A 22,821-nucleotide genomic window follows, 5' to 3' on the forward strand; every position below is an offset into this window, starting at 1 on the left:
GGAATTGGTTTGTGGAATCATGCTTTTAATAACAATCTAATATTAGACGTAACACAGCTCATGAATGATATTTTAGAGGGCTTTAATATTGAAATTTAACACCATAATTTACTGATATTATCTGAGTGACATTGTGAAGTGGTCTACTATCATTCTGAAGTGAAATTGGTCTGTGGAAACGAGAAGTTTCTTTCTAATTGTAATGTTAATTCTTAGGGAACAACACTCATACTTGCTATTTTAGAGGGCTTTCATTTTGAAATTCAACATCAGAATTTGCTGATTTTGTCTGAGAGACATTATGAGGTGGTCTACTATCATTCTGAGGTGGAATTGGTCTGTGAAAATAGGAAGTTTCCTTTTAATTCTAATGTGAATTCAGGGGGAACAACGCTCATATTTGCTATTTCAAGATTCAATAGGTTATTTGTCACATACATATACATACGGTCATACATATATCCAGGGAAATGTCATGACACCCGGTGATTACGCACAATAGGCTCTGAAAATACTTAAAATAATATAATGTGTGTAACCGACACGAGGCGCTCACGCAGGCAGCCAGCTGCAAGAGGCGGCGCCACATGCCAGGACTTCTACTCTGCGAGGTAAGTCCTGGAGGTAAGTTAAGGTAAGTTTCATTTAGGAGGATTTAAATGTATATTTAATACAACACAGACAATTAATACTTGATATGATTATAGAACCCAGAATCTCATATTTTAGAGGGCTTTCATTTTGAATATCAGAATTTGCTGATATTGTCTGAGTGACATTTTGAGGTGGTCTGCTTTCATTCTTAAGTGGAATTGTGGAAGTTTCCTTTTAATTATAATTTGAATTCAGCAATACAATTTACAGGCGGTAGGTAATATTTTTCTGCTGTTAATTTTTTTTTTAATTCAATAGTTATTTATTTATATTTATTTAGATATATATCTATTTTTATTCATTTATTTGTTTATTCATTGAGTTGTTATTAACTGAATGAATGTGAAAACTGGCTTTTATTTTGAAATCAGTTCATGGCGCATAAATAAACAGGAATATCTGTGTATAATTCCATATGCCATTTATTGAAGAATCTTTAATTGTCACACAACACACACACACACACACACACACACACACACACACACACACACACACACACACACACACACACACACTCTTTTGGATGGTTGCCGGTGAAATGAGGCCTGCAGTGGCCTGCAGCATTTGTCAACACGCCTGGGGACCTGGTAACAAGTGTCCATTGCTGGTCAGACGATGAGTGCATGTTTTTGGTGGGGGTCCTTACTGATGATAAGTTGAGGAAACCCCATGTGAGCACAGGGAGAACATGCAAACTCCACACAGAAAGGCTCCGATTTGGGAGATAACCCGCCGGAGCAACAGCGCCCCAGGCGGGAATTGAACCCCGGACCTTCTTCAGAAGTTATTGACTTTTTTCCGCGTAGAGGACCTTGAAATGTTGGGAGTGTGACGAGCAAGAACCCCCATGCTCTCCTCCGGTCCGGCCGGTGCCATGGAGTATCCGTGCGTGTGTGCTCCATGCTGTAATGTTGGGTCGATCATGAACGATCCGATTATTTTGAACGGCTCACAATCCCTTTTTTCAAGTTTTACAGTTTTATGTTGTTTTTTGTTTAAATTGCTGTGAATTCAATAGGCATCACCCAGAAGCTCAACTACTGCTTTCTCTAAATTTTGGCTGCTCTAATTACGTTTGACACACTTACTTAAGCACATTCCATTAATGTAGTTTATGCTTCACGTCAGTCTGTGCAAACATCCAAAAACATACAGCCTCCAACTATTTGTCATTAATTTACTTCACTAACAACAGTTGCTCAGCTTATGCAAGGGTTGCTCTAAATTGACATCTTGACATCTGGCATTTACTGCTGGTTGAGCTAGGTCCGTACTGCTATTTTCCAGGTAAGTAATATGTCTTCAATTTGGTGGTTGGGTTAGAGTTTCTGTTTGGGGTCTGAGTTAAATTTGGATGTGGGAGAGTGGGTGTTCTTAAAGTTGAGGCACAGCCAAATATTAGCCGAGAGTAATGTGGTGTTGGAGTTGAGGCTATTTTGCATTGTGTTTTCAGTTCACTGGCAGACAAAATAGAAAGACAAGAGACTTAGAAGAGACTTAAAGCTATTCATATTGTAGCCAGGGCTTGTATTCGGGTCAGTGACGGATAAGGGTTGGCAAGATGAGCAATTCAAAAATATGTTTAAAACTTTAAAACAAAGCATGCCTGAGGTTTGTGAAAGTGTATCTTTTGTATTTCTATTTTGTATTTGTATTCATATTATTTATTTAATATGACATTTATACTATTTTTAACAAAAGATAGAACTAACAGCCGTTAAATTGTCAAATGGTGTAACCACAAAAAATGACAAATATCTAATATTTCACACCTTCTAGAGTTCATGCAATTGCTCTCATAAAATTTCTAGTTTATTTTTTCATATCCTATGAAAATATGTTTTATTATATTTATTTCTAAATTTAAATTATAAGGGTTTTTCATTGTAGTGAGCAAGACCAAATGCTGTAAACATCTTGTTTTATGTCTATTCTTTGACCATTTGAGTAAAAAAGGTTTAAACACCCATCATTACAGTATAGTCGAGTAATAAATGAATATCCATATTAACCTTTTTGTACAATATTAGTCTTTTAGACAAGATACTGGTTACACCAATTGACATAAATCGTTTACACCAACTGACCATGAAACTTCTACAGCAAAACGACAAGAGATTGACACAGCAAATAGTCATCAAGGGAAACAGAATTGGATATTTTAATAAAAAATTATGTAATTCATCATATTTTATATAAAAAATAAACATCAATGAAGAAACAGGATTGACTTGTGTTCTATGGGTCTGGGACGTGATCTGATTGGCTGCGTGTGTCTCTGTCTGACCATCTTATCTGCCTGTGTTCTGATGTCATACTTACATCACAATGCTATGATGTCACAATACAGACTGGACTGGGGGGGGGGCTGGAAACTTGTGGGTAACATAGTCATGATCATGAAGGTTAACTATGGGTTCCGGAGGGCGAACATGCTGCTCATCTCCTGATGTGTTCATCGATGGGGGAGTAAGGTTTAGAAAATCAATAAGTACCCTTTTTCTCCCTATACTGTCTCTGGTATTGCTTCCATCTTTCCCTCATCTTCTTCTGATTCTTTTTGGAGAGCTCCGCTACTGGGGTGTTGGCAATCTTTACCTCTCCCTTCTCAATGTAAAAATAAAACAATTAGCCTTTTACATCTATAATAAATCATCGTCTCACTCCTCTCATTTCCACAGACTATGTCCATCACTGACTTTATTCTGCCATTCTTCACATGAAAAATGTGCGTGTGTGTGCTGTAACGGCACACACGCGGACACAGGGTGTGCACTACCTTTCCTGTCTTTGCTTGTAAGTGGCATCTATTGGGGACAAGAAGTACATTTTATCTATAATAAATGTATTTATATTATTTATTTATAATTTAAACATACTGTTTACATACATCATAATAAAATATAAAACTTGTATTATGGAACTTTATATTTAAAATAAAAAAACTTGCTGAAAAAAAAAATCGCTGAAATTACAATCTAAATTAAACCCTGTTAAAGCTACTGTTCACGCTAAACAGTAAGTCACTATTTAAATTATACAAATAATATAATTGGCACCTTACATACTCTTGGCCCTGAATCTGATCAAATTGGTCTCAAACAGAAAGGAGTCAAATGGTGTAACCGGTTACACCATTTGACATGTCTGCAAATTTTGATTTTATATATAAAATCAAAATTTTATGGACAACTATGTACACACTTATGGACAACTATGTACACACTTGACCTTTATGTGAATATGCAAACACAGTTTTTACATTAAATTCAATATTTTATGATTATTATGATTTATCAATATATTAAGGAGGTCATACCATTTGACATGCAACCTGATCTTGCCTGACCAAAGCCTAAGAATAATTATGTTACGTTTTTAAGAGAGTTACTAACCTTGACTCATAGCAGTTGGGGTCTTCAAGGGTCCTTCTCTGTGACATAATTTCCTGTCATATGACCTTCTGACATTATACTCACAAAATGGCTCCTTAAATGGTGGTTACACCAAATGACATTTCAAGTAGTTGATGTGACAGACATGATTCCCCATATTAACTGAAATATTCAGAACAATGGGGATTCATTACTTTTATTTAATATAAAAAAGTTCTTATGCAAGATCATGCCAGATTATTTTAGTAGGGGTTTTGGAGAGAATTTCACATTTTTTTCAGCAAGTTTATTTATTTGGTTCATGTTTTTGTGGTTACACCGTATTGACATTTTTACCCAAATTCTCTTACTGCTCTCTCAAAGTTGAATAAATCCAAAACTTTAAGATTAGGGTTTAATGAAAATGATGTTTGAAAAATGTTCTTTTGAATAATTTTCTAATTTTAATAATTTTAAATGTATCTAACCCATATGTACACAAAAAAAATCATCAAACATCTGAAAAACACTTCTAGGAACCATGCTGAAAGTTTGACCAGGAGTGAAAAACATCCTATCTCGGAGTAGGATGTTTCTTTTGAGGATGAATGACGTTGCGGCTTTAGACAGAAAAATGTAGTTGTAGTCTTTGTGGTCAGTTCATCGTACAATAAGGGATCCAGCAAAATTATATTAGAAACAGGGCTATAACGCCTTAACACAATACATTTTTAATGAGGCACCTGTTTATTGTTCACTTAGTTTGAATTTTTTGAAGTATCTACAATTGTGCTCGTGTTAAGTAGTGATTATTACCAATATTCTCATTTACCAGCAGAATGAGCTGGCGCTTTACAGACAGCAGCAGTGCTGAGAGTCACTGTTAGACACAGCTACAGAACAGTTTTCTGTATGGCCCACAGCACAATAATTTTTCTTTATTTCTTTTATTCATTCATGTTATATTATTATTTAATATAACATTTCATGTAAGCATGCTTGTTTATCCAAGTAACTGGCATGGTGCAAAAGATTAGCAGAACGATAGAGGCTTGTTTATGCTGAAAAAAGCTTTAAATATTTTACAGTTAATAAAGATTATTTTGTCTTTCTGTTCTCAAAAATCAAATCATAATATGGATTTAAATCAGTGCAGTGCTTTTTAAATAGAAAATATTTTTGGGGTGTAGTTGGAATTTAATTTGAACTGAATTTGAATTTAAATTAAAAAAAATATGATTTTTTGCACAACTATCATTCCATTCCATTCGTGATTAATTATTTTAATCGTTTGACAGGCCTAATATGTACATGTGCATAAGTCCATATTTGACCATGTGAAGCCCAGGTCATGTCATCTCTAATAGTAAATATTACTTGTTTATATATCTTCTTCAACCGTTATATATTAGTATTTTGTTTGCGTGTCTAAAATATTACACAGATTCCCCCCATCTAGTGTAATACCATTTACATTTCATTTTTTAGCAGACGCTTTTATCCAAAGCGACTTACAATTATTCAAACACCGACGGACGCAGCCATCAGGAGCAATTAGGGGTTAAGTGTCTTGCTCAAGGACACTACAGCATGCTAGCAGGAGGAGCCTGGGATCCAACCAGCAACCTTTAGATCACTAGACCACCAGCTCTACCGCCTGAGCTACCATCCCCATGTAATTCACATACTCTTGTGAGTGGTGCCTATACATTGTTTTATTTTTAGTTGAGCCATCCAGTAATAATATGAAAAGTTGGAAATAGCTAAGCCACCATAACATCAACTCCTCTAAAGTGTTTGTCTTTGGATTACGGGAGTTTATCTCCCCAAAGTGGGAAGTGGGAATAGTCTGATCAATTGATCAAAATAATAATTTGGGTGGAAAAATATATAGGAATTTAGAGAGTATAGTCACTTTTACATTTTTTTACATACTGTATACTGCCTACCAGGGTGCTCATCAGGCTATTTAAATTTGGGACTAGATGTAAGTGTTACTTCCTCAAGTTTTGATAATGGTGGTATACACATTATCTACTTATATTTTGATGACATGTAGCTTTTCAATTGTAAATATTTAAAGATATGTTTTCGAGGGATTTGATACGTCTGACTCAATTGATCAAAAGGAAGCAAATCCAGACTACCTAAAGATCTTTCATTTTTCGAATACCTTTCTCATTCCATGAATCCATCTAAATCCCCCCTTTTTGTGAACCAGGTCTAAATTGTTCATAGCCCAACATCGGAGTAAATTGAGATAAAATTGGCATATTACCTATTTCTAAGTAAGGGATTCTTTGAACATTTCTTCGTCTTAATATCTGAAGAGTATCTGAATTTAATGGTAGATCTGAAATAAATTGTTGCTTAATGCTTACCTAAGCTGGGGGCGCTGCATGTAGAAGAGAAATAAAACAGTGCTGAAGCCATATAATACCATCTAAGATTGAAGAGTTGAACTCCCTACACCCCTCCCTCCCACCCCCCACCCCCTTCATAGGGTAGATATAGTAGTTTAAGGCAAAGTCTAGCTTTCTTATTACTCCAGATGAATTGAGTTATTAAGTAACCATTTGTCAAGCTTATCATAAAACACGTTTGGTAGTGGTGGTGTTTATTTGTCTGATCATTGATGTAGGCATATTGGAGCAGTGATTCAGTGCTTCCATAACTCTGTGCCAGGGGATTATAATTTACTGGGACTATTATGACATCTAGGTAACTAAAACCTTCTGTAGTCGTAAAGGAAGTATTTTCTATGGGATTATGTCTTTCTTTTTTATCCAAAAACAGTAATACTGATTTGGAATTGCTTATTTTATATCCAGAAAAGCCTCAGATTCTTTTAATTAAACTCATTCAATTGGGATTAGAATTTCTTACATTTGTTAGGAAAAATATGACATCATCTCACTGATTGTGATGTCTAATAAACCTGTATGCCCCCTAACGGCTATGGCTATAGGTTCAATTGCTAGCCTAAATTGTAGAGGGGACAAGGTACAGCCCGATCTAGTTGATAGCTGTAAACCAAAGGCTTTCGAGATGGTACTATTTGTTAGGATCCCAGCAGTTGAGTTTCTGTACAGAAGTTGAATCCACTTGAGAAAGGTTTCACCTTATCCAAATCTTGGGAGTACTTCAAAATGGTAACCCCATTCTATCCTATCAAATCTTTTGCATTGTCTCCTGGAGTATATTTAAGGCTCTTCTAATATTGTGATAACATTGTCTTTATTGTACAAAACTTTGTTGATTATTCAAAACGTATTCTGGAAGATACTGGTCTAATCCTCTAGAAAGTATTTTTGTGTTGCTTGGCTTTAATATAAGGGTTATGATAGCTGTTCTTAACAAATGTGGGAGCGGTCCTTTGATTAATCATTCATACGTGTTAAGAAGTGGCCTTCAAGTTTCCCTTGAAATGTTTTGTAGAACTCTATAGGTAACCTATCAGGTACAGGTGCTTTACTGTTGATATTTCCTATAACGTCTCAAAATCCTCTGTTGTTTATGGACTATTTAGTGTTCATTTTCCATCTTCTGATAGTCTGGAATTGCAACTCGTCAAGAAATGTATTCTGAGCTTGTTTATTTTCTGTATATTCTATTCTATTTGTAAAGTAATTTATAAAAATGTATTATTTGTACTATACTATACAATTTTCCACACATTTAACAAAAGCTGGGTCCTGTAACCAAAAAAATTGAACCTCCATCTCCAACGCTCAAACTTATCTAAAAAGATAGCTACAGATACTGTTGCATCATCACAATTTACGTTACTATTGTACCTGTAGTTTTTTTAACAGTAGAGTAGTTCCATAAAAATAAAAAACATAATCAATGCATGAATGAGTGTTGAGTAGCAAGAGTTTTTCTTTGTCGTTAAGGTTTTGCGTTCTCCATACTTCAACTATTCTTTGATCCATCACGGCTCCTCCTCTCCTCTGGTGCCATGCACACGCAGGCAGGTCTCATTTTCTAATAGATTTGATCAATGTTTAAATTCAAATTGTGGGATAATATGAAATGAGAAAAGTTGATCTACAGAATAAACATTTGAAAACAATACAGAATGCCTGAGAGCCTCACTACTATATTCCTACTATATTACTACTATATTACATTATTCTTTATTTTCCTTTACATAAATAACGACATTCATTTCCACCATAAATGCAGGAAATGAATTGTTCCCCCAGACCACCGCTTAATGTGTCTCCCCCAAGACCACCACTGGTACCTGTGGGGTATTTATGGTGGATTGTATATATATATATATATATATATATATATATGAACAAATGGCTCCATTGATGATGCCCTACTTTTACTCTAGATGTCCGGCACACAGTGGCAATGAGGAGCACAACTCAGCTGATTGTTTCCTACAGCGGTGTTACTATGGGAAAACATCTGTCAAAACAGCGGCTTTCTTATGGGTTATGTAATGGCATCTCACCAGTCATTTGATTGTAGGTGAAGCCCACTAGCTTTTCCTGCCCTGCTGTCTTCCTAGGGTCACTGAAGATCCCTGGGGAGCAGACTGGTGGGCGCACGGCCCTTTCATAGCGGCACCCCACAGCTGATAGGCTGATTGTACATTAAAACTTTTCAGTCAGGCTCGAGGGAAGCCAATATGGATGACGCTAGAGGGCATCCGGTACCTTTAGTTAGAGCAAGCTAACTATCATTTTACATCCGTCACATTGCTTTCTCATGCAGCTATGCTGCAAGTTTTTCATGCCAATCAGAATGGTGTCAGTACTGTCCAACTTTCTTCCGAAGTCAGTGTGGAGTGATTTCAACTCACTTAGAACTTTGGTTATAGCCATGTTGCTAGCATCTGTGTCATTTGATGGACCTGCTGGTGGCGGAGTTGTTTTCCTACCAGTCTTGCATGCTTGAGCAAAAATATCACATATCTCATATCACACTCGTTACATAGTTGCAGGAGGTTTTGACATAATCAATGGTGAGTCCTATTTTTTATTTTTTTAATTACACAGTATATATTAGGGGTTTTAGTTTAAATCATGCACAGTTTTGTGGAGCCTCTTGGCTAACCTACCATTTAGGCCGGGTACCCCTGATCTAAAGCATCAAATTTATTTTTAAGATCTATGAACACTCCCAACCGTGGACATCTTTCTGTCAATACTGTTGGTTATATCTATCAACTTCATAAGCGCCAGTGCTGTTGATCTGTTTATCCCAAAATTGAAACTGACTGGCTGGCAGTCAACAATCCATCCATATCAATGAAAATATATATAATATAATAATATAAAAATTGTCTAACATCCCAATAAAAAAAAAACACTTGCCAGTGACAGGCAGGCAATAATGTACTGTATGTCTTGTTTAATACTCTGGTGTGCTATGCTGGTCTGTCTTTTGTTGAAGTCGCCTGGCTCCTGAAAACAAAATGAAGACTGTCTCTCCTGCTGGCAAACATCAGGGTGCAGAAGAAGACTCCTGTGGGAGTATGGTAAAGGAAACCTTCTATTTTAGCTTTCATGAATTTGACTCTTCACTAATGTCTGTGACAATCCAAAAAAGCAGCAAGGTTTTATAGATGATGCAGTCTCTCTCTCTGTTTTATTTTTTTCCAATGACACTCAGAATGAGACGAAGGGCAATCCTGGGCCAGAGGCTGTTTCTGGGTTGGCTGACCGAGCGGAGGAGCCTCCCCTTAAATCTGAGGCCCGGCACCATCTCCAGAACTCCAAACCTTCCGACTCCTGCTCTCAGTCAGTAACAGACACAACCTTAACCAATAAAATCCCTGCAAAATGGCTTTTTTACAGTTTAAATTAATTTAATGATTAACTTTATATTAAGCATATTTAAAAATAGCAGTTAATATATAAGTAGCATATTAAGCCAGTTAATGAATGCCAGAATATATAGAATAAACTCGCTTCTCAGAACATACTTGGTGATGCCAGCTCTTCAGTCCATCAAGGGTTTTGCGTTATTTTTTTTGTGTAGATAGGCAAAAATGTCCAGGTTGTGGAGGCAACCATGGTTCCCTGAGAGGGACCAGATCTATTAATCACGGGACTGATCGACACATCATGTAATCCAATCGAAGACTCTGCGGATGGCAGAGGAAGTAACGGCGCAGTGCTACCGCCCCGCCCCCACAAGGGGGTAAATAAGTGCAGCCTACCTTCCTCTCCTTTTCACTGCTGAGTGCCTCCGAGGGGCACCATACCCCAACTCAGTAATAGATCTGTTTGCTTCTTAGGGAACCATGGTTGCCTTTAAAATTTAGACATTCCCTATCGCAGGGACTGCGACTTGTTACTCATGGGACCGTAAACCATCACACAACAGTATGGCGATCATCTGAGGGAGGTCCCCAAAGTAACGCAACCCCGCACTGTCGTGTCTGTCCCAGACATGCCAGCGGACATGTGAGGAAAATGCTTGTGGGATACTTTCTGTAGTACCTGCATACTCAAATCTGTGCACTCTGTGCAATCTGTGCAATATGTGCTTAAGTCCTTCGTGCGTCCCACATAACACTGCAGAGCCTGAACTGGGCACAAAGTGTTAGACTCTGAAACGGGGTGGTAATGACCTTCAGAGTGAATCATGCGTTAGGACGCATGACAACTTTATCTCCTGCACCCACAAACTGCATGCAGGATCCGTGGACTGACTGTGTTTGCTGCTACTCGTTTCGCCGAGGTGAGCGGCAGCAATAAAGAGAACTTTAAAGAAAAACTATTGTTGTCTGCAGTGTTCAGGGGCTCAAATGGAGTCCCTGACCAGGCCTGTAAGACCAACAATAAATCCCAAGTAGGATCAAAGATGTTTGGGCTGGCCGCAGCCGTCGCATGCTCGCACTGAACGCTGTGCCAGTGGGTGACTGCCTGGCATGAAGCCATCCAAGCCTACATGACACGCTCAGATTGCTGCCAGACAGACTTTAAGCGTAGAGACCACTTTTCCCTCCTGTAGAAAACTATAGGGCAGTGCGACCACCGCATCTAACAGGCCTGATGCTCAGAACTTCTCCCTGTCAAGCACCATGCCCGAAGGCACCACAGGTCCGGGTGTGGGTGCCATATTGTTCCGTGCGCCTGCGTGAGTAGGCCTCGTCGTAAGGTGAGCTCCCGCAAGGGACCCACACATGTCGCACAGATCAGCAAACCACAGGCTGAGCCAATAGGTAGCCACTAGTCTAAGTGACAGGTTGTCCTCCCGCACTCTGTTCAGCAACAGCTGGATGGGTGCCAAAGGGAGAAAAACGTAGAGCGGTGCCGTAATGGGCACTGTATCATCTTTCACGACCCAAACAGGTCTACCTCCACCCGGCCAAACTGTCTCCAGATCTCTGCCACTACCTGTGGTTCCCCCTGGACAATAAGTCCACTCCGTGGTTGAGTTTGCCAGGGATGTGGATCACCCGGAGAGAAGGTTCGGCTACGCATACAGCAGTAATCGGTTTGCCATGTGGTACAGGGGGAGGGACAAGACCCCGCCCTGACGATTAATGTATGCTCTCGCCGGTGTGTTGTCTGACCTTACCAGAACATATCGGCCCTTGAAAGCTTGTAGGAAGTGTTGATGGGCTAATAACACTGTGCACAGCTCGAACACATTTATGACACTTCGCCTGTGTCGCCATCCACTGCCTGTTGGCTGCTGCACCATTGTAGACGCCCCCCCGTGTGTCCGTGGTGATGGTCAAGCAGTGTGATACGCTCCCCAGTGCAGACCCTCATGAAGGAACCCACGAACACGCTCATGCACCTGGACGACACCGTTAAATTGTGGTGTCTGTCAACATCTGAAATTTCATTTTCAATAGATGCTTGTACATTCACAAGTCTAATATTGGGTGAAAGTTTCCGTCTTTTTTTGGCACCTGCTTCAATGTCCTTGTGCCTCTCTCTCTCTTGGGATTTTACGTGTCACCCTTTTTTTTCCCAGCAGGGAATTCATGTCTTGCAATAACCTCTGTCTGAAGCGCCTGGCACTACCCGCCCAATCTGCGGCCCACGGATTCGTTTTGCGCGCACCTCGATCCTGGCCGCCCTGTGGGTGCACTGCACAATGGGTCGGCTGGGTGCCATGGCCAAATGTTGCCTTGGACACGATGAAAATCCCCCCCGGTATAGCATGACACAATGGGATACTGAGCAGGGCCGATGTATTGATGTCGCAGGCCTCCTGCCCCGACGCCAAGAAGGCCTTCCCCGCCAGCGACGCTAGCTGCTTGGCTGCCTTGGAGGACAGGTTGGGCTTCTTCCCCAGTCCGATGCCCTCCCCTGGGGCAAGACAGCTGGAGGGAAGGACAGGTAGCCCAGCTCCTGGGCCTGGTACACGCGGTGGTAGGTGTCAAACCCCCTTACTGGCGTCCGCACTAAGAAGGGGTTAGGCCAGCCGATAAGTTTGCCTCCAGTAGCCTAGTCGAGGGCGGAGCCAAGGACAGGCTTGAACCCGCCCGGAAGCTGGGAAGGCTCTCTCTGTTGACTGACTCATTGGATGATTCCATTCAGGCCCCGAAGGATATCCACAATTTTGGTTCCTCTGTGATATACTTCGGAAAGGAGATTGCCAGTGTATGGGGTACAGGCTAGTGCTAGGAGGAGTGGCAGCACAAACGGGGCCAGTACCTGCACTAACGCTACCCGACATCGCCCCTTCGTTGGCATCCTCCTCGCGCCAGCACGCCACTCATCTCCTGATGGAGGCCAGGGGACGCTGGGCACTGGCTGGGCACTACAGAACTACACTGCCTCACCAAACGGTACTTGAGCCGGTGACTCACACCAACTCATACGAGTTTGGAACCCGAAGGTAAAATAGATAATTGTTGTCAATCTCGAGAATCTGGAGTACATTTACATTTACATTTAGTCATTTAGCAGACGCTTTTATCCAAAGCGACTTACAAGGGAGAATAACATTAAAGCTACATTGTGACAGAGATTAGTGTAACAACAACATTAGTGTAACAATAAATACTGCAAGGTGGTGCTAAGTAATTGTAGGTTAGGACAGGAGGTACTCACTGAAGAGCTGGGTCTTCAAGTGCTTCTTAAAGACAGAGAGGGAGGTCCCCGCTCTGGTCATTTTTGGCAGCTCGTTCCACCAACGTGGAACTACAAATGAGAATAGCCTGGATTGCCGTGGCTGTACGGCCGGCAGAGCCAGGCGACGCTCATTTGACGAACGCAGCATCCGGGGGGCAACATGTGCTCTTACAAGAGCATTTAAGTAGGCGGGAGCATTCCCGGCAATCACTCTGTAGGCCAGCATAAGAGACTTGAACTTGATGCGGGCGGCTACAGGTAATCAGTGGAGCTCGATGAGCAGCGGAGTGACATGTGCCCTCTTTGGCTGGTTGAACACCAGTCGCGCCGCCGCATTCTGTATCATCTGTAGTGGCTTCACCGCACAGGCCGGCAAGCCTGTTAAGAGGGCGTTGCAGTAGTCGAGACGGGACATCACCAAGGTTTGTACCAGCAGTTGAGTGGCACATTGGGTCAGGTACGGCCTGACTTTTCGGATGTTGAGTAGTGCGAAGCGGCAAGACCGGGAGACGGCGGCAACATGGTCCAAGAATGTCAGTTGGTCATCAATAATGACACCAAGATTCCTTGCAGCCTTGGTAGGAACAAGAGATAGAGAGTCGATTTTAATATCAATGTTGTGATAAATACCTTGTTTGGCCGGGAAGACCAGCAGTTCCGTTTTCGCCAGATTTAGTTGAAGATGATAATCCTTCATCCATGTGGATATGTCAGCGAGACAATCCGAGATCCGCGTCAAGACAGTAGGGTCGTCGGGCGGGAAGGACAGATAGAGTTGAGTATCATCCGCATAGCAGTGATATGAAAAGCCATGTGAGCGGATGATCGGGCCCAGTGAGGTGGTGTATATGGCAAAGAGGAGGGGTCCTAGCACCGAGCCTTGGGGCACCCCTGTGGTGAGGTTGTGAGGCACAGACAGCTGGCCTCGCAATGTCACACTGAACGAGCGCCCAGTAAGATAAGATTCGAACCAGGAAAGTGCACTGCCCGTTATGCCCATACTTGAGAGTATGGACAGGAGTATGCAATGATTGACAGTGTCAAAAGCAGCTGATAAGTCTAGCAGAATGAGAACCGAGGATTTGGCAGCAGCTCTAGCAGTTTTTAAGGCCTCTGTCACAGACAACAGGGCTGTTTCGGTGGAGTGACCACTTTTGAAGCCAGATTGAAGTGTATCAAGAAGGTTGTTTCTTGACAGGTACTCTGTAACCTGTCTAGAGACCGCCCTCTCTAAGGTTTTGGAAAGGAATGGGAGGAGAGAAACGGGCCGATAGTTTTCTACTTGATTGGGATTGAGTGAGGGTTTTTTGAGCATTGGTGCGACCCGAGCCGCTTTGAAAGCGGAAGGGAAAGTGCCGGAAGTTAGGGAAGAATTAATCACATGTGTGATTGCCGGGGTGATAGTCGGTGATATGGCTTGCAGGAGGTTAGATGGGATCGGATCTAGCGGACAGGTAGTAGGACGGCTACATGTTAGTAGTTTAGATACCTCACTTTCAGCGAGGGGGATGAAACCAGGGAACGATGAGCCTAGGGCTGGAGAAGACAGGTTGTGAGTAAGTTGTTTAGTGAATTGGCTGCTGATGGCTGCCACTTTGTTAGTAAAAAAGGAGGCAAGGCAGTCAGCAGTGAGGTTAGTAGCTGGGGGAGAAAGCAGAGACTTGAAGGTGGCGAATAACTTACGTGTGTCTGTGGCACCGTTGATTCTATCGTTGAAGAAGGCCTTCTTGGCAGCAGTGATGCTGGAAGAGAAGGAGGACAGCAGTGTCTGGTAGCTTGCAAGATCCTCAATTGTTTTGGATTTGTGCCATTTCCTCTCGGCTGCTCTGAGGTCAGTGTGCGTTGTCCGGAGGATGTCAGTCAGCCAAGGGTGCGACTGGGTTGATCGAGCAGGTCTGGTGGATAGTGGACACAGGCTATCCAGACATGAGCTCAAGGTGGAGCAGAGGGAGTCAGTGGCATCATTAACCTGCAGAGAGGAGAAAGTGCCGTGGGGTGGAAGAGAAGAGGAGAGCACAGAGGAGAAGTGGGTGGGAGACAAGTTGCGGAGATTGCTGCGGATAGTAACCATGGGTGGGGCGGTGGGGGGTTGTTTTGGTAGCTGGACATTGAAGTGGATGAAGAAGTGGTCAGAGAGATGAAGAGGAGTGACCCATAGGTTGTCCGTGGTGCAGCTCCGAGCAAGAATGAGATCAAGCTCTTTGCCAGCCTTGTGAGTCGATGGAGTCGAGACCTGTCTTAGGTCGAACGAGCGAACCAAAGACAGGAAGTCAGCCGAGCTCGCACTGTCCAAGTGGATGTTCATGTCTCCGAGGACGAGCATGGGACACTCATGCTCAGGAATTGATGACAGCAGGGTATCAAGCTCATGTAGGAAGTCACCTAGTTGTCCTGGTGGACGGTAGATGACCACCACATAGGCTTTCACCGGAGCAGTCACCAAGACGGCGTGATATTCAAAGGAGGTAAAGTTGTTTAAAGGCAACAGTGGATTAAATTTCCATGTGTTGGAAATTAGCAGGCCAGTCCCACCACCACGGCCAGATGGTCTGGATGTGTGGGAGAATGTGTAGTTAGTGGAGAGTGCAGCCGGGGTTGCGCTATCTTCCTGCTTAATCCATGTCTCAGTGAGAGCAAGGAGCTCCAAGGAGAGGTGGTTGGCATGACCAGAAATGAAGTCTGCCTTGTTAACTGCAGATCAACAATTCCACAAGCCAACAGAGAAGGAGGTCTTTGCAGAAGATGTTTGCTGCAGGGACCTGAGGTTACCCAGATTGCATCGGCGTATGGTATAACAAGGCTTTCTGGGTGACCTTGAAGTTGTAGTGATGCGGTAGTAGCACATTTTGTATGGAGTGAGAGAAAGAAGGCAGGTTTGCCTTGTTCGGTGTCCTTGCTTCGGTTGATGTGCAGAGGTAGACGTGCGTCTTTACACAGAGCGTCTACAAATGGGCCAACGCTTGAGGCTAACGCTTCAAGGGCAGGACCATAAATAGGTGATAGAATACAGCTGCTCATGTGATTAGGGTTGCACCTGGCTAAGAGCACGCCCACATAAGAGAGGACTTACCTGAATAGGGGGTGTGTCTGGAACACAAGCTTGTTGGCAGATCAGCAAATAGCAGTGAAATGTGCAGAGTCAATCCAGTAGTCCAAGTTGCAATACTACAATACGAGCAGTGATACACTATACAGCAACCTCAGCACTAGAGCTCGACTCGGAGGACACAAAGGACACAAAGTAAGAAAAGAGGGAGAGAGGATGGTACGTTGGCTTATACACCCCCACGTTGGGGGCGGGACGGAAGCCCGGCGTCGTCACTTCCTTTGCCAGCCGGCGTGAATGCAATGAGTCTTCGGTTAGATTACATGATCTGTTGTTCAGTCCAATGAGTAATAGATCACAGTCCCTGTGATAGAGAACTAGTGGCCTGTTTAATGGCAATTCAATGTGGAAAGGTCGCTGCAATTCTGATTGATTGAAATTCTTACGATCCAACTTTGCTGAACGCTTTACTGTTGAGAAAATTAGCCCACTCCTGCAGGTTCTCACTCAGCTTACATGGAGTCCTATTGGATGAACATTTAAGTCATTTAAGACTTAAGTCTCTGAGCAAAAAGCTCACAATAGTCTTTATATGTTTTACCGAACAAAATTAAATTGTTGCAAACCGCCCATCTTATGTTTTTCAGGGTTTTATTGACTCTTTTGCACTTCCGCAAATCAACAATTTTTGCTACATCCACATTAAAGCAACAGACAAGAACAGCGATCTGCAATTTTTTACAGCCAAAAGACCCCATGGTGAATAGAGGAAGATTTTTAAGCATGGCCTATTTCAAGCCTGGCCCATTTATAATGCCTTATTAACCTATTCATACTGTATACTCAGTTATGATGCTTACGGTTACTAAGATGATTATGCATTATTATTATTGATGTTTGGAGGCTTATACTTCCACATTACATTTCTTTATATTTTTTTACGATACATTTTTATGATCTGTGACATAATGAAACATTTGGCTTAAAGAGCAACTACATTTTTTTATGAATTTACAGTTTTAGGCTGAGGAAGAAGATGGTTTAAAAATACTTTTTTATAGGCAGCAAGATGTCAGAGGGAGATGTTTTTTCAGGGTGGTAGTCAGTTGGCAGGTCAGTCAGTGGTGAGTTTTTTAGCCAGTTAGTTTCACAGCTATTTAGGATGCTACTTTGAGAAGTACTGTGTTTGTGCAGGTTGCACAAACTGTAGCTTGAACAATATAAAATGAAAACGTAATAAATAACACAGCTGAGGCCATGGCTGGCAGTGCCTGCACAAGCACCTGAGAAGAGAGTGGAGAGGGGATGGGTGGGTATCGATGGCTGGAAAGAGTGACTGAAAGTCTCCCTGTTACAGAAACTAAGGATTTATTATTTATTAAGAGTATTTACACAAGAAATCCAGTTTTTACAAAATAGAGTCCCATACCAATGGAGAACAAAAAAGAGAGGTGCGTAGCATGGCACGGAGTGCACAGGTTTTTTATTTTTGTTTTATTCAAATAGGAAACTTAGGGAAACCAATAAATCAAAATCAAAAGAGAGACGGGGCGCAGGGACCACTCCCAGAGGTATGGCGTGGAACCGTCTCTTTGTTTAGTTTCCGTTTTTTGTTTCATGCAAGTAGGAAACTAACGGAAATAAATCTAAATATAATTGCAAAAGAAAGACAGCTCGCCACATCGGAGAAACACTCAGTTTATTCTCCTACTTGCCAAGTTACCATTCAAGATTCAAGTTCGCGGGCAATTTCTGATTTTTAGGTGGGCGTGGCTAATGCATTACAAAATGAGTCCAGCTGTAATTCTAAGTAAAAAGAAAAGAAAAAACACACCTTACTTCACTGGGGATGCCAACCTGCAAGTAGCTCTTTAACTTTAGCTTCTGGATGTCACATAGGCCTATGTCAGAGAGATGACTGACCACACCTTGTCTATTCCTTGGTGATATAGATTGTCATGCAGAGCATACTCAGGAATTTACTCATCAGGTCGGTGGCCGAGGAGAATCCACTTTCACAAACATTGTTGACACGTTCTTGTGCGTACTTTCTTTGGATAGGTTGATCAGCTGATCTTCCTCCGAGGCTTTCAAGTTTGAGCCGCCCGATGCATTGCCTTTAAATGGTAACTGTATCCATGTCTTATCCCTTCGTATTTTTCAATCCCACTCCACCTTTGAGTCCCTCCAAGTGTCCAACATTGCGTGGGTCACAACAGACGAGAGCAACGCAGCATCAGTTGGAACAATAGTAGTCCCCGGCGAAGGACAGCGTGATCTCTCAGCTGATAAGTGAAATTAAAAAAAAGCTGCTGTCCTAGTGTTAATCGTTGGAGTTTACTCAATATAATTTTTTTGTCTAAAATGGATAATCTTCATTTTTGACAAAAATCGTTTTGACATTTAAAATAAATTGCTGGACCCCATGCAGTACCTCCACAAACCACCTAGGGTTCACGGACCCCCCGGTTGAAGACCACTGGATTATAAGCAACCTACTGGGGCCAGCGCTACAGTAGAGTGATACCTTTTTTTAATATTATAGCGTTCAGCAAGGTTGTGCTATGTATTCCTTCAATTAAATGTCTCCAATATGATCACCGATCATTGATGTATAGTGGGAGTGATGTTTCTGTGTCCAGGTCCCACACTCAGGCAGATGCAGGCCTCCTGTCATTCCTCACCTTTTCGTGGATGTGGCCCATCATGTGGGGCCTGTTCAAGAGAAAGCTGGATGTCATCTTTTACACTCTAGCTCCCAACGATGCTGCCCACAACAATGAGAAATGGTGAGACGCTACTGCTTCTTATGGGAGTTAACTGTCTGATATCAGGCAAAATATTTTGGATTGTAATAAAGATCAAATGATGATATTTTTTTTTTCATCAATTTGTGTGCACAGGGAGATCCACAACAGGGTGCGCGTAATAAGGAACAGGGATTTTGCGATCAGACCTATCGGGAAACCCCCAACGCGGTCTCCCAACAGGGTCTGCCAACGGGTTTTCTCCACGGGACTGAAAGACCCCTCATTGGGGGTCTCCTCGTGCATCTGATCGCAAAATCCCCGTTGCATGTTACCCCACACCAGAAGTGACACGTCCGTGTCATGAAAGCGCTTCAGATACGCTGCCATCTTAATCAATATGGAGGTCACACCAAGCAGAAGCGTCAGTGTTGGAAACCAGCATGCTGCATGACCCCTCACGTTTTTTTTTAGGCCTGGGCTATATTTTTCCTGGTGCAAAGCATAAACTGGAGCATAGATTCCCATAGAATATCATTGAAAAGATGTTTTAAGTGAAAATATTTAATTACTAAGCCTTTTCATGGACCAATCACATGACATTAATTATTTTTCACCACAATAAATTGGGAAAAAATGATTCGATATTGATTTCAGTAGTGCGTCATAGACGGAATGAAGACGGACCCAGTGTTAACAGAAGACTCTACAAAATGACTTGACGCTTTCTCGATTGCAAGCGTCACTTCTGGTGTGGCCCAGGGGTTATGGGGAGACCGTCAGACCCATGCAGATGCTTTGTGAATTAGAATTGCTTTTTCTGTTATTTGCGCCGGTATAGCGGCCGCAAAAGCCGTTTGAGATGTCACAAGAGTTTTTCTCGTTTTTGGACCACACTTCACACAATTCATCCCTCAGTGTTTTCTCTTCCAGCAGAATACTAATAATATTATGCAAAAAAACTGCCTCGGCCCAATCAAGGTTACAGATGTTCATATTTCTCGCAATATTCAGAATATAATTTTGAATGAAAGTATGCATGTAAACACACTAGTTAACAGGTCACACACCTAGAAATAATAATAATAAAAAAACCATTACATAACTAAAACCAGTGAAGACACTTACCAAATCTAGATTCACACTGCTATTTTCCTCTAGTGTGATTCATCTTCCCCTTGGTCTAGAACTCAGACTCTGGTAGATATTTATTGACAGATTGGACTTTGGTACTGGTAGATCTTGATGTCTCAATCAATTAATCATTAAAATAATCGAGAGATGAGGTAATAACTAACAAATATGTGTGTCTGTTGTATATTGAAGGCTGAGGAAGATATTTGAAGATGAAGTTGATAAGGTGGGGATGGACAATGTCTCCATGATACAAGTGTTTTTTCGCTTCCAATGGGCCAAGATTCTGCTGTCCATCGTTACTTGCATAGTCTTCCAGTTGTGCATCTTCATTGGATCGGTAGGTTGCCATAATCTGTTAAGCTGTCAGAGCTTGAAATGTATTTTGCAACCAGGGTGCTACTGTTCATAGCACAACCTTGCTGAATGCTTTAATATTGAGAAACTTACAATTCTGCTGCAGCTTCTCATTTTGCTTACAGCAGGGGTCTTTAGCAGCAGGGGTCAATCTTTTTCATCCCAAGGAACCCTTGAGGATAAAGAAAGGGATCCCCCAGATAGATTGCCTTTTTTTGCATTTTAAGCCGGACCTATAATAACGTAATCCCATATTAAGCTATTTATATACTCAGTTATGATGCTTATGGCTCCTTTGTTTTATATTTAATATATTTTTGTTAGTTTCCTACTTGTATGAAACAAAAAACATAAACGTAAACATAACCCCCATTGTCCACGGATGTGGCTGCAACGCCTTCCGGTTGCGCTGCGGCTGCCAGAGCTGATTTTCTGCCGTTCTATCCAATGTTTACATGCCCAGGATTAGGGTCAGATGCATGAGCGGTGCGTGGACTCGCATGAGCAGCACAGCTCTCAACTCTGCTAAATATATACGCCCGGTCTTTTTTGCTGCACGACACGGTTCCACTCATCCCACTCATTGGAGATACTTAGCGGTAGTGATGTGTGAGTTTGAATGAATCGTTCGAAACCAAAGACTCTTTTTACTGACTCGGGAGTGACAAGTCCTCGTCTCCATTAACTCGTTCACTGACTCATCTCATTTTTTCAGATTCACAATCACTTTTGTGTCAATGTTCTAATTGATATGAATGTATCAATATATGAAAATCTCAAAAACGGGACGTAGGCTTGGGCGATCGTTCAAAATTCTGATAGCCGGGTGGCATATACAATTTTATCGGGGGTGCGTGGTGGGGTTCATATTACGCCTCCAAGCAGCGGAAAAGGCCCTGAAGTCACCCCTAAAGTCCACGGCTGTACAGACACCCAACGGCCACAGGAACGCCCCGAGCACCCCGCCCTGCAGCCACAGAAGAGCCCCCCCCACCCCCCAGAGAAGCCTGAAATCTGCGGAGGAACCCCCACACCTGGCCCAGAGGAGCTTAACCCAGTCCCAGAGCATGCAAGGAGACCCTGCACCCCTGAGGCGCACACACTGGGAGCGCCAGAGAACAGGTACCCTGGCAGCCTGTTGCGATGACAGGAGTCCGCCCCCAACTGAAGGACCGAGCACACCCGTCCAGGCTCAGGCCACCCCCCTTGAGGATTATTGGTCTGTTTTTAACCAGAAGATCCGGGTTGTGCCAGGTTGGAGTGAATTTGAGTGAGTGTAACCACTGAGTTTGTTGAATCTCCACCAGGCTGACAGAATCGTTGCGATGAATGGGTTTTTAAAGCAATATGGTTTCTCCATAGATTCAGTAAGGAATGGGAGATCATATATTGACAAATCCTGAAGTTCTGTTTGTTCAATGTCTCACCATCCATGGCCCAGTTGTTGTTCTGGTTGTAACCATTTAATTATAAATTGATGGTGGTTTGCTAAATAGTAGTATCTGAAATTTGGGGCTGCTAGGCCTTCACAGTTCTTGTTTTTTTGTAGTGTTGATAGTTTAATTCTCGTTTGTTTTTGTAGTTCCAGTATAATTTATTGGTTAAATTAATGGGTGTCGAGGTAGCAGATTGTCTGGGCAAGATATAATCATGAGGAACTCCTCATGTATCTTTATCCTCGGGGCACCTGCAATGTGTGCACAATGGTTCCGCTGTGCTGCTCCGTTTGCCCAGAGTGGCAGAATTCTTAGAACCACAGCTGGGGGTCCATGTGCCTTTTCTATTTTTTGAGCACCTGTCCCTCAAAGTCTCTGTACGGGACTGTAGAGGGGAAGGTAGTTGCCATTAGGAAAACATCACAACTTCCTGTTTTTAGTCTCAGTGCGGATGTAGCTAAAATAACGGATTTGTGGAAGTGCAAAAGAGTCAACTGAACCCCAAAAAACCTCATAAGGTGCAGTTTGTTAAAAAAAAAAGGGTTGGTGGTGGCTCTCCATAACCAAACTGTGCTCTTGTCATTCTACAGGACATCCACAGGACAGAGTTAATGCAGCAGTTCTTGATGATTTAAGAATTAATAAAGAGTTGCATTGCAGGTTGAGAACTTGAACTCCACTTGCAGACTAACTCTGTCCTGAATGCAATGGCATACAAATACTCTGTGTTGTATGCCCAGCATGCTGACAGCACAGGTTTAAAAAAAAAAAAAAAAAAAAAAAAGGTCGACAATATTGTGAGCTACTCGTTTGTGAAAAGGAGGGTTGACATTTAATTTTTTTTAAGGCTTAAACGTCAGCCCCATTGGACCACTTATAACAAGCTGCAGCAGTGGTACATTTATTTTGGTAAGGTTGTGCTATGACACTTTGAGTGTAGTAGCCAGTATGATTTTTTGCTCTTACCCCCTGAACATGTAGAAGATTAAATCAATTCACACACTTTGTTGG

At 42.1% G+C, this 22,821-nt stretch overlaps 1 protein-coding gene across 1 annotated transcript in view; it reads left to right on the forward strand.

The window, feature by feature from the left end:
- Nucleotides 1-18,842: 18,842 nt before the first annotated feature.
- The window catches only part of abcc12 (ATP-binding cassette, sub-family C (CFTR/MRP), member 12), a gene marked incomplete at both ends in the record, with an annotated part of 57,114 nt that continues 53,135 nt past the window's right edge, over nucleotides 18,843-22,821 (forward strand). Inside the window, 2 exons of the mRNA XM_079997353.1 lie at nucleotides 18,843-18,925; nucleotides 20,210-20,357. Of these exons, the coding sequence (XP_079853479.1) occupies nucleotides 18,843-18,925; nucleotides 20,210-20,357 (231 nt within the window). The remainder of the gene's footprint in view (nucleotides 18,926-20,209; nucleotides 20,358-22,821) is intronic.

This window comes from Zeus faber (assembly GCF_960531495.2).
Source record: "Zeus faber genome assembly, chromosome: 3".
NCBI lineage: Eukaryota > Metazoa > Chordata > Actinopteri > Zeiformes > Zeidae > Zeus > Zeus faber.